This window comes from Penicillium rubens (assembly GCF_028828025.1).
Source record: "Penicillium rubens strain IBT 27055 chromosome Unknown utg000002l_segment0_segment0, whole genome shotgun sequence".
Classification (NCBI taxonomy): Eukaryota; Fungi; Ascomycota; class Eurotiomycetes; order Eurotiales; family Aspergillaceae; genus Penicillium; species Penicillium rubens.
This window is the reverse complement of record NW_026890600.1, coordinates 3,223,966-3,240,183: the sequence shown is the minus strand read 5'-3', so window position 1 is coordinate 3,240,183 and position 16,218 is coordinate 3,223,966. Positions and strand designations below refer to the sequence as shown.

The window sequence follows — 16,218 nt, the reverse complement described above, 5'->3', positions numbered from 1 at the left end:
GATGGACTCGCATGTCATATTTGACTTTTGATATTTCCCCTTTTTGTCGGTTTCGAGCGCGTTTCCCTTTTTCTTCTTCTCTGCCTATTTTCGGGTTGACACGAACTTTTTTCGCCCCTGATTGAATACCCAGCACTTGTTTTGTTTTTTTGCTCGCATTTGAAGGTCTTCGCAACTTGGGATAGTATAGCTGCCATTGCCATATAAATGAACAAATTTTAAAATCATTTAAACTATCCTATTTATTATCCATATCTCCTTTTACTTGGATGTTATCCTACAATTCAATTTGTATAGGCTCATTTCGTCCGATTATTCGGACAAAATCTCTGACTAGCATCTATAGATGTCTATATATTGCATCCTCCTCCCTTGTGGGTTAACAACAATGGCGATCCTCGCTGATCGAATAACCCGGATGAACCCAACTCCCCGATTTTGCCAATCCACTTTCTTCAACGTGGAACCTCGGTCCTGGAGACTCCACAAGACCGGGAGATCAATCTATCCGACATTTAAGGAGGGTTTGAAAGCATTTTTGTATCATTATAAATCTTGAGGTATCCGGTTATTCCTGGTAGTTTTCTTGTTCAGATTTTGTGGTATAGAGGTATGTCTCCCCTTCGATTGCGAGAGAAATCCAGACTAACGCCATTGACAGAGTGTTCTATATCCATTGGGCTTGAATATACACATCGCCAATTGCATTAGACTGCATAATTCACATTGTATATACCGATCGCATACGAGGCTGTACATACACCATGCCATCATCTCCCCTCGCAGATCCCGTCAAGCTCCCATGTGGGCTGGTTTTGCCGAATAGGCTGAGCAAGGTACGACAAGCCACATATAGTGTTCACGTCTAGTGGCTACGTACAAATGGGAATAAGGACTAACGCACTTCAAGGCCGCAATGGCTGAGTTACTAGCCAAAAATAACCAGCCGACAGACCCTCTAGTTGATGCGTATGAGCAATGGTCAGACGGTGGATGGGGAAGTATTCTTACAGGTAAGACGTACTGCTGCCATGGACCAAACCCTTTCATTATACGCAAAGCCCTAACAACTCCAACTTCAAACCTCAACCCTTCAGACCCTAACCACGACCCTAGTCCCACCCTACACCATCAAAACGTAGCCCAAAAAAGACAACGCTAACAAAATCACTAGGAAACGTCCAAGTCGACGTAAACCACATGGGCAGCCCTTTCGACCCAGCCCTACACAACGAATACAAAGACAACGAAACCAACAGCGTCCTAGTCGCGCAATGGAAGAAATACGCCGACGCCTGCCAAAAGCACGGCACGCCAGCGATAGCCCAGATCTGCCACCCAGGCCGGCAGTCCTTCCGCGTCGCAGGCCGCCGCGGCATGTTCGCACAGACGCTCGCACCCAGCGCCGTGCCAATAAAGGTTGGAGATAGCTACCTCGAGAGACTGATTGGGTACCTGGCTTGGACTGAGCCCAAGGAGATGACGACTCAGGATGTCGAGATGGTTATTCGTCAGTTTGTTGATACCGCGAGACTAATGGCGGATGCTGGGTTTTCGGGTATTGAGCTGCATGCTGCGCATGGGTATTTGCTTGGTACGTTTCCTTTTCTTTTCATTTTGAAAGACTGACTCGATAAATTTCGTGCTAATGGTTCGTCTGTTTAGATCAATTCCTCAACGGCAAGGTATGACACTCGGGTTTCCTCTATCACCCCGGTTCAACCTACCGCCATTATCAAATACCAACACGACTACTAACTCCACCTAAAGACAAACCTCCGCACAGACGCATACGGCGGCACACCCGAAAAGCGCACCCGCTTCGTCCTAGAAATCATCTCGCAAACGCGCAAACTCGTACCGGCGACCTTCGCAATCGGGATAAAGCTCAACTCAGCCGACCACAGCTCCACAACCTTCGAGGAAACAATGACACAAATCGCGCTGTTAGCCGAGGCCGGCCTCGACTTCATGGAAATCTCAGGCGGCAGCTACGAAGACCCAAAGATGATGGGCTACGGCAAAGCCAACGCGACAGAGCCGAAATCCTCGCGCACCGCAGCGCGCGAAGCCTTCTTCCTCGAGTTCTCAAAGGAGGTGCGACAGCGCCATCCCGAGCTCGTTCTTATGTTGACTGGTGGGTTCCGCTCGAGGGCTGGGGCTGAGGCTGCTATTAGGGATAATGCTTGTGATCTTGTTGGTATTGGGCGGCCTGCGGCTATTGATGCTAAGTTCCCGCGTCTGTTGCTTGATGAGAGTGTTGGTGATGATGAGGCGCGGTTGCCTTTGAATAAGGCGCCTGTTCCGTGGTATACGCGCTTCTTGCCGTTGCATCTTATTGGGGCTGGGGCTGAGAGTGTAGGTTTTCTTTTTCTTTTCTCTTTTGGGTGCTTTGCTAATGAGTTTGGTAGACGTACTATGCTGCGCAGATTCAGAATTTGGGGAAGGGGATTGCTACCCTTGCGCCACCTTGGTAGATTCTGTATTTGTACTAATGCTTTTCTGTTTTGTCTTGTATAATACTATGTCTGTATCGGGGGACGAGGCACCCCGACGTGGCACTAGTCATGGCTCCGCGACACTCCAATATAGATTCCCGGAGGTCTTCTAGCGCTGAGGTAGAAGAGCCTCAAGGCACATCATTTGATGCTGAAGAACTTAGTAGTGGTCCAACCCTAGTGCCATGTCTATACACAATCTAAGATGTTTAATCCGCAAAGCTGCCATGGTTCCTTGTCGTTCCGAAAAATACCCTTGTTGGACCTATCCCCCTACAACAGGGTTCTTTCGATATCAATGTTCAGTTCCGTGAGGTATTAGATGGTCAACATGTGTGGATATAGTATTATCATTGTAGAGTACATTGTCATTGTGATACGTTATAAATACAAACAAATGCTAGAATTAGCAGCCCAACTTTTCATCCTCCTCAACAGGGAATAACCGTAACTGATTCAGCTTTTCTCGTTCTTTCAACTGCCCAAGTTGTTGATGAAGGGCATCGTTGCCCTGTACCAATTTTTGAATCCACAGTGCAGCCCCCTCGAGAACATATTTCCTTGTGAATGACTGTTTCTCAAGCCCCGGTACAATGCGGCAGAGCTCTTTATACCGCTCTCCAATGATCTCTCTTCTTCTCTTTTCCGATCGACAGTGGCACAATCTCTGCCCTGGTCTTTGCACACACTTCCTCTTCTTCTGCCCAGACTGGGTCCTGGGTTTGACGCAGCTTGCCCGTCGTGAACATTCAGTATTGTCCGGAGAGGAAATCTGGCCTTGGCTCGATGAGGATGAAGATGGCGAGGATGGGGTTTCGGACAATCTTCTATTTCGTGGAACCATCGAGGGCTGGAACATGGGAAGTGTGAATCCATTCAGTTCTGGTGGATCCAGTATAGGCTTCTCGGATGGCTCGTCTATAATTTCGGGGATATTGAAGCCAATGTCCATGACCGTGCAGAAGCTGGCCATGTTCCGCATCAGATTCTGCACAAGTCTCTCTTCTGTCCAGGTGCCGATGGGACTAGAATAGCCGTGATAGCAGAAGCTGGGATCTGAACCCCATTGGAGACCTTCTTCCGGCCATTGGTCTCGGGAGATTGGTTGGGGTTTGTCGGCTTGCCAGGGGCAGTGTGAAAGGGTATGGTCCATTTGAAGTGTCTGGGTGTCGTTTTCCATTTGGGTTCTTTGACTTATGGAAGATATCCAGGTAGATGGTGGTATCGAGGTGAAATTGTACTTTGGGGGTTCGTTGATGGGTCTGGTTGTGATGTTCTGATATCAGGCTTGTGGAAAGACAACGATATGTAACAGCACTTGGTTCTGGGATTAAGGATAAAGGGGGAAGTGAAGGGGATTGGCTTCTATTAATGCCGTGAAGCAAGTCTCATTAATGAGGCGCAGGGTTCCCTACGTCAATTCCGGAATGCACCCGGCATATTGTACCTGGGGATCGGCGTCCTCCACATCTGCACTGCACTACGGGTGCAACGTCCGGTGGTGAAATGATTGGCTGATTCGACTGAATGCATTTCTCTATATATCATTTCAACTGCGTACCTAAGTAGGCATAGGTGTAGTATGTACTTAGTTTTTAAGTATTCCTCTCCTAACGTCTCCGTGTAGAAACAAAACACATCGGGTGTATCCCGGGGTCCACGTATGATGTCGATCCAACGAATCGGAACCAGCTGTCCAATTATAGCAATTCAGGGGTCATTAGCCTTGACCTTAAAGACAAAACAGGCACACACTTCTCCATTTCTCCGTTTTATTTCGACCTAATTCCGCGGGGTAAGGTTTGACACGTGATAGTATCTCCGGGTCCATTCCGGACAGCCTCGGGATTGTTCCACCCCCTTTCCCTTCCCCAGGTCTGCAGTTCCTGCAGTACGTACCATTCCTTTCGGTTATCATCCGGACCACCAATCGAATAGGGCAGCAGTACTGTGGCTTGTGGGACCAAGCACAGTGAAACAGATGCCTCCCAAAGGTGGAATTACTAAACGGGAGCCACCAAGGCGTCGTAAGATTGCCTTGGCCTGCGAATCATGCCGAGATAAAAAGGTCAGGTGCGATGGTATAAAGCCAATTTGTGGCCCATGTGCTCGACGCTCTTATACCGTTGACCAATGTGTATACAAGCTGGATAATGCGAGGTCTGCCAGCAACGATGAATACCTGAAGATTCTCCATAATCGTATTCGGGAGCTTGAAGAGACATGTGCGAAAGGCGGGGTTACTGTTCCGCCTGGGCCTTCACAAGATGGAGATTACAGGGCACCTGGAAGTCAAAGTCATATGGGTGAAGATATGGATCTGGATCACCTGGATGCAGAATCCAGGACATCTGTTGCTGCTGAAGGATTACTAGGACTGGGTTCCACCCCTGTGCCATCTGGACCAATTCCTCTGTCTTCAACGCCTACTTTTCAACCGCCAAGGTTTCCCGCGCAGAGGAATATACCGGAAGCTGAGCGCTATAGATCTCCACATGTGACACATCTGTCTCCTGAATCTACCCAGCCACGAGCAGGCAGTATATATCCTTCACCGTCTCTCAACTCCCACGGTAACGTCACCGCCATGGGTGCAATATCTGTTGCAGAAGATGAACCAAGCACAGACTCTCCACGGGAGCAGCAATATTATGGGAACTCTTCAGTGGCGTCTTTTATGCGTCTCGCGGGAGAGTCGATGCCTCTGCAGTCGTACATGTCAGCTTTGCGAGACAGTAAGAGTGAGTCGTCAAGGTCCCAGGGCCCTGATACGGGGATTTGGCGAGATTTAGGCCATCCATCGGTAGATCTTCGGTTCGACGATTTCTCCTTGCCGCCTCGATCTCTGGCAGACCATCTTCTTGAGTGTTACTGGGACAGAGTACATTGTCTATTCCCATTTTTCCATCGCCCCAGCTTTGAGCAAGCGTATGAAAATCTCTGGGGGTCGGACAAGGCATCCAAGCCCGAGTTGCCACAGCTCAATATTGGACTCGGGGGTGCGTTCGATTGCGGTCCTAATTCAATTGTCTTCCACTGCGCACTAAACTGCATCTTTGCCATTGGCTGCTATTTCTCTGATATCCCACCCGCGGACCGGGAGGCTGCGGTTTATTCTTTTTCCTTCGTGCAAAGAGATTTGTGAATCTTGATCTTCTGGACATAGGCACTATCGGCGTCGTTCAAACGCTTCTGATTGTTTCACTTCTTCTTCAGAGCACCCCTTATCCGAATCGGTGCTGGAATGCAATTGGACTGGCATGTCGAGCTGGTCAAGGACTCGGGTTACACGAGACAACCACACACGCCTCGAACAAACCCCTGGAGACAGAAATACGACGGCGTACCTGGCATAGTTGTGTCATTATGGATATGTTGGTGCAATCGCTCTTCTGCATCCTTTTTTGAAGGCAGAGCTAACTAATCAAATAGGATTGTGAGCATGACACATGGAAGGCCGAGCATGACCTCTCACATCTCACCGTTGCCTCTGCCTGCAATGGGAACGGACTCCGAAGAAGCTGATCCTTGTGAGCTTAGTGGACAACCCTGTGACCATAAGTTGGGATATATGACATTCTATGTTTCGACCATCGAGTTGTACAAAATTCTCGAGTCTATTCTATCCGAGGTCTATAACGCTTGGCAGAGTCGATCGAACACCACTCGCACCGGTTTGCCGCGAAGCTCCAAGCTTTGTAGCCTTGATGTGTTGATGGAACTTGACGATAAACTTGCTGCATATGAGGCTAGCGTGCCCCAGCCCTTAAATTGGACAGATGAGCCATCGCTGCATCGCTCAGGCGGTGGAAATGCGTCGACATTCAAGCGCCAGCAGAATGTGCTGCGTGCGAGGTAGCTTCTCTTTTTGTGCTTTTCGGTTACAATTTCTAACTAAAGAAAGATTCATCCACCTTCGCCTTCTATTATATCGCCCCATGTTCACTCAACTCTGCTCCGATGAGCGAGCAGGCTCGTCACGTCGCTCTGATTCGCAATCCAGCGAGAGAAACATTATCTACTCCACTGTTTTCTCAAAATGCGCCGCCTCCTGCGTCATGGCAGCCATAGACCTGGTATCACTTGTTTACAAGACATATCGGACAAATGTAACTGATGCATGGTGGTACAATGGATTCTGTTCGTGGTTAATTCCGCTTGCTGTTAGTTGCTCACCAACTAACATGTACTAGACACATCGACCGCAGGGTTCATCCTAATAATGTCGTATTCCTGTCATTCTATCCGGGAGCAAGTTGATTCACAAATCGTGGATGAGAGTTGGCGCAAGTGCGAAGAAATCTTAGCTTTTATGGCTATATTCAGTCTGTCTGCCCGCAACTCGTTGCAGTTTTTGCAGGTGACACATCAACATATTACACAAAACTACTCAGGTTCGTTGCTAGGTAACGGATCTTCGCTGGCTATAGCTGATTCTCGTGTAGCTACTTGTCGGCCTGGTGATCCCTCGATGGTTTCTACTCAGCTACACCAAAGGGGCAATCAACAACCGAATCGACCCGATTTGTCGTCGCAGCCTACCGAGCCCATAGCAGACGAACACAACCTCCGCCACGGACCCGCTAACATGGATATTAATCTTTTTAGCACTTGGGATGAGATGAGCTTGGGCCAGGAAGAGTTTGGATTCCTTGGAAGGTTTGATTTGCCAGATCTTGCAAGCTGGTTCGCGGATATACCCCCTTGAACATATTATAAATGTGAATACTTTAGATATATGCAGCAGGGCCATCGGGCGATCGGTTCTCCAACTGTCCTTTATATCTCAACCAAGCACCGCCAAAGCTCCATGGCAATTCTCCCATGGTAAATCTTAGAAAATGGCACCTGCCATATTATATCAACAGAAAAGGGTATCAACTTCCGTCTCTCACATGTATGTACAACAAATCCGAAAATACATCACATGGGATCGAAAAGTCTCGTATCACCATGACTCCAAAAAGTCCCAGACAAGTTCTCCAAAGTCTCAAAGTCCGGCACCCACAGGGGATCACTCTCATCCTGATCAATCCACGGCGCCAGCTGCAACGCCATCCTAACCGCATGCTCAGAATCATCACCCGCACAACCCTGGGGCGTAGCGCCCGTAGTATCAGGAGCCAGCCCGGTCGGGTTGACCGGGGGAAACTTATCACTACCTGACATGCCAGGAGCAGTAGTAGAATTCCAATTAACGCCATACTGGGCCGTCATCAGCTCAGCCATTCCGGCGTTGCGGGCAGTCTCATTCCCCTGCAGTTTCTCCATGGCGGCATTGACTAGCAACTCGAAGGCGTCACGGTATTTCTTGACCCATGCTGCGCGCTCGCCCATTACGAAGAGGACTGTTGAGCATGCGCGGATGTCGTTGCTCATGCGGACGGACCAGACTTGGTCCGTGTGTGTCCATAGCGCGTAGAGGAGGGTGATACCAGCCATGAAAACGGTTTGCACGGCTAGGAAGGAGTGGCCGTATTCCAGGGTTTGGTGGAGGCGTTTGTGGGATTGGCATATATTTCCTGCCGCCAGGATGCAGATTTGGTAGTATGGGTCTGTGATTGGGAGGAGGGGGAGGAATGGCTGGATTAGTAGGCGGACTGCTCGATTAAAGTGCAGCATTGGATAGTCGAGATCTGGGCCGCTGAATCGCAGTAGGGCGGATTCTTTCCATTGTTCCAGTTCAAGGTATAGAGGGTCCATTTTTGGTCGGAGAGAAGATAGGGGACGGTCGGCACGGTAGATTTTATGTTGGATGCGGGAGTCGATGCGACGGAGTTTGAAGAGGTAAATTGCGAATGTCAAGGTTGTGGTTTTGTTTGGATCTAGGGACGCTGTGAGTAGTGTCGGATCTTCAATGTCATCGTCCACTTCGAGTGGGAGGTCAAGATCAATGTGACGATCGGATATACTGAACGGGCGACCAAGAGACATTGATACCACTCGCTCCAAATAGTATACAGTCCAAAATAGTCTGCGTCGCATCTGAGTGGTAAATGGATCCATGTTGCTCTCATTTGCTTTGCGGTGAAGACCTAGATCGATAGCAGTACGCATAGCAAGTCCAATCATGTACCACATGCCATGACTGGATGCAGTTCGGAGATGATACACGACAAGAAGAACCATGGCCTCGATATTTTCGATTGATCGTGCTTCACACATTGTGGGAACATGCTGCAAGGCGGCAGTGTAGAATCGCTAAAATTTGTAAGCGGCGTCCGATCTAATGCTTAGAGACTATGATTACCTCTGGAGTCGTGTACGCATATTTCTCACTCAGCCGAAGCATCGTTGCGCCAATTGCGTAGACCAGGTTGAGTTTGAAGATAGCAAATCGATCAGACCGAGTAAGATCCTCGCGCTTGATCTTCGCTAGGCGCCATCGATCCACATGGATCTGCCATACTTGGTTCCGATTAAGAAACGGATATCGAGAATGAAGCCGGGTAAAATATGTTTCGAGTATCCTTGCCCCCATTTCATCCGTGGGAGGCTCAACATTCGCCGGCAGGAGATCTTCCGTCCTAGTTGCTCGATCTCGGATTTGAGTGGCGCTGGACTGCTCCGTCGGCCCCTGTGCTTGGCCTGCCGTATTTCGAGAATTATTGGCGGTAGTACTGGTTTTCTGCTGCATTCTTGAGATGAATTGGTTCCATACACTCGTTTGGACCATCTCCCCCAGGTCGGCAGCGAGAGAAAGGCCAGAACTGGATCCTACGTATGCAGGGGCCTCGGAGGCGCTGAGAGCAAGAAGGCCCACAATCTCTCCGACGGGGTTATTGTCAAATCCCGATGTAGTTGTGTGCGGTGTTGTATGCCCACCTTGTGGGGAGAACAGCGAAGACGCAGTATGTGTAGCGGCAGCATTCTGGTCTGATGATCGATCAGACTCGACAAGTTTACGCTCAAGGAACATTACACGCTCCTCTAAGCCACGTATGTAACTAACGTCCAGGTTAACTTTTCTCGGGTTCTTGGTACATTTGGACCTTACTCATTCTGTCGGTCTTTGTCCTCTCGGACGCTGGACTTGTCGCACGAGACCCCTGCCTTCAAGCAGTTGGAACAAGCCGGATGTTCATTGTCGCACTGGCAGCCCGTTAGTCGAGATTTTGTAACTATATTACTGACTAGAGCTCACCTTCTGCTTCCGTGTCTTGCAGCGAGTGCATGCGGTCCTCCCGCGTTTCCGCGGGTTATGATCTCGTGATGCGGGACTTGTCTGCCTCGATGACTCGGGACTCTGCCCGAGTTCATACATATTAAATTTGCTGGAAAATATCAACCTCAATTTCAACCATCAAGACACTGGTGAAGTGCCATTGCAAGGGGAGGTTGAGAGAGGTCGGAGATGCGGTTGGAGCGGGAATGCCAAGACAAGACATCTATGAACACTAACGGCAGCCTACAATGGAGGCATTTAGGCTATATATTTAATTCTTTTGCTTCGTTGCTTTCTGTGGTTCAGACACTTGTAATCAGGGAAGTAATTCAAAGGGTTGAGAAATCATAAGCTCATGGAGCTAGGCATTCATAAAAGCAGAACTTGGAAGTGATGAATAGCTTCTATTTCACCAGATAGCAATATTGACATGCAATTTCATTAGTAGGACTCGGAAGTAAGTATCAAATCTATTTGGTATCACACGCCGTATATGCAACAAAAGCAAATGCAGATTCAACCAATCAAAATCAAATCGAGCGGCTCCTCAGCGTTATTAAGTCTCTATATGCCTCGATGCTGCTCCTTCTCTCCACATCCCTCAGTATTAGGTTCCGCCCGAGAAGGCGGCATAAATGGTTCGGCGAATGTCGATGCAGAATGACACTTCTCTGTCTGGCGGTATGCCTGATGGTCGACAGACTCTTCGGGGTAATCAGAAGTAGCCGCCTCGGCATCTCTCTCTTCTTGGGCTTTCCGCTTTTCTTCTTCAATCTCTTCCAGCTCCTTTGGTCGCTCCAGACCTCTGTCACGCACGAACATACATGCCAGGAAACACACACCGATGAGGGGGACCTGCAGAATGAATACTGCGTGGGAAGCCTTGCTGTAAGAGAGCAGGATTGAAGCCCACTCAGTTGCACTGAGGTTCGCTCTTGAAGGAAGCGAGTATGAAGAGTCTGCCAGGTATGCGAACTTGCTTGGTAGGTTAGAGCGAAGAGTAGCCTGTAGAATCGCTGCAGAGATGGCGAGGCCACATGAACCACCAATGCAGCGGAAGAAGTTACGGTTTGCAATCACGACTGCTCTTTGGGACTTGGTGCAATGAGCTTGCAGAGCCACGAGGGTAGGCTGGAATGTGAAGCCAATACCGGCACCCATGACTGCCACAATGACGGCAATAACGGCAGGATGGGTGTGGGTACCGAATAATAACATGAGACCCGACCCCCTGTGAGAAGGATTATTAGTACGGGGTCACAGTAAGAGGGCTTAGGCACTGATCAACGTACAAGGTCCACAAGCCAAATCCAATCCAAATGATTTCACCATAGCGCTTTACTCGTGAGATGTACTGTCCGGATGTGATTGAGAAGATTGACTGGGCCGCAACCATAGGACATGTCATGGCCGCAGAGGCTATTGGCGACCAGCCACGGGCATTCTGGTAGTACAGTGGCAGGTAGTAAAGGCTTGCCTGGTAAACTGCACCATACAGAAAGCTCTGCAAGAAGATTGCAGAGACGACCTTATTTTTGAAGAAGACCACTGTTGCATGTCAATTGAATGTCCCTTTATCACTATGGGTATATTGGAACTTACCTGGTAGCATCGGAAGTGTAGCCACTTTCCATTCAATAAGCAAAAATGCAACGAGTGAACAACCTCCGATAACGAGCATACTGATGACCATCGGTGAATCCCAGGGGAAATACGATCCACCGCCCGAGATGGGGATCAAGAGGAAAATGATACCAATGGACGATGCAAGCAGTCCGAACCAGTCAATGCGGCCAACGTTTTCTCGGAAGCTATCTTTGCGTGCATTATTCGGAATGAGGAAGTATCCAACGACTGCAGAACAAGCAGCCAATGGAGAAATCAACCAGAAGAAACCGCGCCACGTTGAACGCATGATGAATGCAGCACCCAGAAATGGTCCAATGATATTACCAATACCCAGAGATGCACCTAGAATACCCTGGTACTTGCCTCGCTTTTCCAGGGTCACGATATCGGAAACAATAATCATCGTCAAAGAGGTAACACCACCACCAGCAACACCAGCCAAGCCTCGGAAAACATAAAACATAGCTGGGCTCTGGGACAAACCACAGAGCAAGTCTGCAATACACAGCAAGACTAACGCGGAAATGTACATGATTTTCCGGCCAAAAATATCTGACAGTCGGCCGTAAAGCACGGTGAACATGGTGTTTGCAATTAGCGACGAGGTTCCAGCCCAGGAAATGGTATTCTGGGCATCCAGTTCGCGTGAGATCGTCGGTAGTGTGACACTGATGCCATTCTGATCCACCATGCAAATCAGCAAGGAAATTGCTAGGCCCGTGAAGACAACCATGAGTTGCGCGAAGGGGAGAATATTTGTTTGGTCGTGAAGGGCCTTTTCGGCCTCTCGTTGTCGATTCATAGCTGCAGATGTGGCCACGTGAAACTCGCTCAAAGTAGTAAATTTTCCTTCGATTGTTCGAGATTTTCGTAAACGGCCATCTGTGCCCTGTGGCGTAGAATATCCTGCGACACGAAGTATATTAAGGTTGGGAGGGAATGCTTGGCGTGATACTATCCAAAGCACAATTGTATGGAATGAGGAGGGTCTCGATGTTATTTAGAGGAATAGCTAATCCCAAGGCAAATTTGTTCATATAAGAGTCATTTTATTGGTAAGAAAAGTTTTTCCCTGGCAGGGTTTTAGGGCGTCTTGATCCATCGGGCAACTCAATGCTGGATGTCGATTGGAGCTTGAACGCCGCTGGTAGGTATCACGTCGGATCCAGGTCCGACGCAAGTGAAAGCTTGTGCCCTCCGTTTGCATTACAGCCCAATATCGCACCGATGGCTCGATTCCGCGTCATCTTTTCGGTGCGGTTGGCGAAAAGCAGAGTCTGTTGTGGATCCGCGTCGGATAGCCGATCGGACCTCCGATTGCTGAGCAATGCCGGTCCGGGATGCCGAATCAGGCAATTTAGGCCTGTCTCCGGATATTTCTCCGAAGTATTCATGTCGCCGCTGGTGTTCTGTACCTTGACCACTTATTGTGCGGTCAATTTGGCCAATTAGGCTACTTCTATTTGGAGACATATATTCTCGACACAGATGTATATATTCAGCCGACACAGCGCCTCTTATGCCCAACTTAGCTCGTTTTTACCAATAGGGTGAGGGAGGGTTGCGCAAGATCCTCCGGAAGAAACTTGTTTTGGGGAACAATGTATTTAATCAAATGCATGGGTATACCAATATGTGGTCGTATACGAGGTGATAATCTCGGAACTAAGCACATAGGAATAGGTATTAACAACTCCACCGTCAAAAGTGGTATCAAGACACAATTAACCGGCGTAGCTCGTCGACTCCACAACAATATCAGCCCTGATTATATCCAGTCCCAGGTCGTCTCGGACGTTACTTTCCCTGCATAAAATGAACCTATATAGAGTCCTCACAGTCAAAATCAAAACAGAGATCCCAGAAAAGACCATTGAACTGGCCCTCTTCGCACTAGAGTTAAGAGGTTGTCCTCGTGATTGTCCTCGTGATCTGGATCGGGCATGTAACATTCTGACCTTAATTTCTTCTCATAGAACGAGTTGAAAGTCAGAAACCGGGACGGTCAAGGCATCGAATACCATACAATACCATGCATAGTAAGGCATAAAGTCAGCTGGTGTGCGTTTTGGCTCGAGTTGCAGTGCGCAAGCACGGGTTTTCACAGCCCTTTTAACAGGATATGTTAGGTATGTGCCGGCCCGATTTGAACTCCTAGGCCACCACCAGGCCAGGCGTTCTGGATGGAAGGTGGATTGGAGGCATTAATATCGTAAGCAGGGCTTTCTCCGACTGCATTGCTACTGCTACCAACACCACTCTGAGGAGTAGTTCCAGCGTGTCTTGGAACATTGCCAGGATTCGGTACAGCATGATGGGTCATATAGCTGGCACCGGTGACATTGCCCTGGTTGGGGAAAAAGCTCTGGTTCAGTGTCCCACAGGTCGTGCAGGTGAATTCAATCTTGAAATTTGTAAGAATCATCTGGGGAACGGCATCGTGATCACTGCGCTGAGAGTAGTCTTTCGGAGGTCCGACCACTCCTACTGGTAAAGAAGCAGCAGTCTGGTATTCGACTCCTGATTGGGGTATATTCATTGAGTGTGGGTTCTGATTGAAAGAGTGTTGGTTTGATGTGGGAATCGGTACGTGTTGCACCTGTTGTGGAGATGGCAGGGCTTGGGAACTAGATGGTGGAGCAGGTATGTGGTTGTTTGAGGTCTCGTTTGGGGACATATTATCATCGTCGATCAGTGATGATGGGAGATGCTCCGGAAGCCAACGATTCTCAGGTATCTCCCCATATGTGTGTGCCCCTTCTCCTTGCGACTCGGGAGATTGCTCAGGCGATTGCTGTTCCCCTGCGCTCATATCGATATCCAACCCATGTTCATCCTGGCCCTCGGCATGTCGTGGTTGAAGTTTGGTAAGCGCTCGCTGTGCCTGACGCATAGATATATCATACCCATGGTAGCGTTTCACAGCATCCACAACATCCTGGGCTCGTATCTTCGACTTCATATTGAAAAGTTTCGGGATCTCACTCAGCAGGAATCGCACATGGGAAGCTTCAGAGCGGGCGGGTGTGGCCGCAGGAGAATTTGCACTCCGACGGCAACTATGGCTGTCTTGAAGACTGGTGATGTAGGTGGCATTTTTGTTTGAGCGACAGACCACACGAAAGAAGCAATTTGCCGACGATCGACATCCGATAACGACGCTCTTCTTGTTGCTACGGGCCACACGAAGCTCCCAGTGTTGCCGTACTGATATACTCCGTACCAATGTTTTGAATTCTTCCAGAGAGCAAAACCGCTGGCCCACGTGGAGGCCGGAGTACATCTCCGTCATAGTGATGAAACTGACGAAAGTACAGAGGACAGAAAGAAGTTAGCAGCTAGGGCGGCAGTCACAGAGCCTTGAGCGACAAAGTCCATTGGGCTCTGATTGTGGCTTCACCAGGCCGTGCTTGCAAATAGCTTTGGATTGCGGAGTACAGCGTGGTCCTTAAGCAAGCACGCGACCGATTCTGGATAGTTTTGAATTGGTCTCTGGCTAAAAGCCTCGGATGCTATGATTAATTGTGTAAACGAAAGTCGACTACTCCTGTTAGGCAGCACCGCTGATAGTTGAAGAATCGCCATTAAGCCCTGGAGGTCAATAGAGTTAAGGCGGAGTTCAAGTGCCAGACCGCTCGCTCGGCTTTACTTTTCATATCCCTCCCACTTCGATCACCTTGAAGTCGCGAACTCTTTCAATTCTACCCTGCGTTATTAGACTTTGGGATTGAACTTCATAATCAGATAAAGAAAATGGCTTCGTACGGGCTGCTAGGCCAGCCAGAAGAAGGTTGAATCCACTCCAACTCTGTCCTCCCAGGTCAATGTTAACAGCTGTTACAGATGCGCTCCACAAGTCGCGCCTCCTCAACGTCGAAGAAAAACCATTCAAGCGAATTTCAAAACGACTATTGAACCCCGAATCTCTCATTGTCTCACAATCATCGCTCCCTCTCACCCCTCCCCCCGAAGAGACCGACGCCGATTCCGATGCGACCGCAACAGAAGCTGAGAAACAGAAAAGGCTCGAAGAATGGCGCCACTTCCGCGAGGATGTCTCACTCGACTTTGCCGCCTTTGAGGCCAGCATTGCGCGCGTGCAGTTCCTTCTTACCAGCAACGAGCAAGAACGCCAGCGATATGCCACCGAGCGAGTTCAGATTCTATCGACAATGCAGTCAGTACGAGAAAGCACGGCCGATCTACGCAGTCAACTTGAAGAGGCACAACGACTTCTCTCCTTGCGAAAGACCTACGATGAATTGACGGACAAAATCACGAGCAACCGCCTACTCAAGCCGCGCGAAGACCAGTCCGCGAACCTTCAGAAATTGCGACTAGAGATCGCAGATCTCGAGAAGGAAAGTAAGGATTACGCCATGACCTGGGCTGAGCGGCGCGAGCAGTTCGGTCGTATTGTGGACGAGGGGATGCAGCTTCGTCGCCTGATCCGCGATGAGAAAGAGGAAGTCGAGCGCCGCGAAGGCATGCAGGAGGGCGAAGACGGCGACGAGGGAGATGTCGCATCCAAGGGCAAGGCTAGCAGTGGGAATACCCCTCCTGGTCACGAAAGCGATGCCGTGACCCCCTCCCAGCACGGCCAAGATGAGGCCGGTCGGCCATCTGCTCTCCATGTTGAGAAGTCCGGGGCTGCCGGTGCTGCGTCACCTTTGCGACAAGTCACAACTGCCCAGAGCGATGGGGCACATGAGGACACCAATATGCTGGATGAGGGTGAAATCCCTGCTGTTAGTGATGGCGAATTATCTGACCTCGAGGAAGGGGAGGAACTCCCTGATGACTTCGGCGGAAAGATGGATACTACCTGAGATGCATTTCGGCGTGTATATTACTAGCACTAGCAAGGAGTTCTGGTTTATGGTCTGGCGTTGGGCATGATTTCAATTTATTGAATGATATTATGGA

The 16,218-nt window shown here is 49.3% G+C and overlaps 7 protein-coding genes across 7 annotated transcripts; 3 read left to right on the top strand and 4 right to left on the bottom strand.

Moving 5' to 3' along the window:
• Window positions 1-764: 764 nt before the first annotated feature.
• On the top strand, window positions 765-2,477 carry N7525_003699 (NADH:flavin oxidoreductase/NADH oxidase family protein; the record flags this gene model as incomplete). Its single annotated transcript, XM_061212793.1, has 6 exons — window positions 765-836; window positions 911-1,013; window positions 1,175-1,594; window positions 1,666-1,685; window positions 1,771-2,358; window positions 2,412-2,477. 6 exons carry the CDS (start codon window positions 765-767, stop codon window positions 2,475-2,477), a joined length of 1,269 nt encoding a protein of 422 aa, XP_061069814.1.
• Window positions 2,478-2,904: 427 nt separating this feature from the next.
• N7525_003698 (basic helix-loop-helix domain-containing protein) lies at window positions 2,905-3,678 on the bottom strand (the record flags this gene model as incomplete). Its single annotated transcript, XM_002558842.2, has 1 exon — window positions 2,905-3,678. One exon carries the CDS (start codon window positions 3,676-3,678, stop codon window positions 2,905-2,907), a length of 774 nt encoding a protein of 257 aa, XP_002558888.2.
• Window positions 3,679-4,374: 696 nt separating this feature from the next.
• Window positions 4,375-7,206, top strand: N7525_003697 (uncharacterized protein; the record flags this gene model as incomplete). Its single annotated transcript, XM_061212792.1, has 6 exons — window positions 4,375-5,607; window positions 5,634-5,872; window positions 5,931-6,353; window positions 6,403-6,638; window positions 6,692-6,892; window positions 6,944-7,206. Coding segments are annotated over 6 exons (2,595 nt in total), but the record flags the coding sequence as incomplete, so codon positions are not given.
• Window positions 7,207-7,421: 215 nt separating this feature from the next.
• N7525_003696 (putative C6 transcription factor) lies at window positions 7,422-9,762 on the bottom strand (the record flags this gene model as incomplete). Its single annotated transcript, XM_002558844.2, has 4 exons — window positions 7,422-8,699; window positions 8,749-9,445; window positions 9,496-9,590; window positions 9,643-9,762. 4 exons carry the CDS (start codon window positions 9,760-9,762, stop codon window positions 7,422-7,424), a joined length of 2,190 nt encoding a protein of 729 aa, XP_002558890.1.
• Window positions 9,763-10,227: 465 nt separating this feature from the next.
• Window positions 10,228-12,094, bottom strand: N7525_003695 (putative MFS transporter; the record flags this gene model as incomplete). The annotated part of the gene is made up of 3 exons (XM_002558845.1): window positions 10,228-10,894; window positions 10,956-11,211; window positions 11,266-12,094. 3 exons carry the CDS (start codon window positions 12,092-12,094, stop codon window positions 10,228-10,230), a joined length of 1,752 nt encoding a protein of 583 aa, XP_002558891.1.
• A 1,323-nt stretch (window positions 12,095-13,417) lies between these two features.
• Window positions 13,418-14,584, bottom strand: N7525_003694 (uncharacterized protein; the record flags this gene model as incomplete). Its single annotated transcript, XM_002558846.1, has 1 exon — window positions 13,418-14,584. The coding sequence occupies one exon, from the start codon at window positions 14,582-14,584 to the stop codon at window positions 13,418-13,420; it is 1,167 nt and encodes a 388-aa protein (XP_002558892.1).
• Window positions 14,585-15,045: 461 nt separating this feature from the next.
• N7525_003693 (uncharacterized protein) lies at window positions 15,046-16,121 on the top strand (the record flags this gene model as incomplete). The annotated part of the gene is made up of 2 exons (XM_002558847.1): window positions 15,046-15,082; window positions 15,136-16,121. 2 exons carry the CDS (start codon window positions 15,046-15,048, stop codon window positions 16,119-16,121), a joined length of 1,023 nt encoding a protein of 340 aa, XP_002558893.1.
• Window positions 16,122-16,218: the final 97 nt, after the last annotated feature.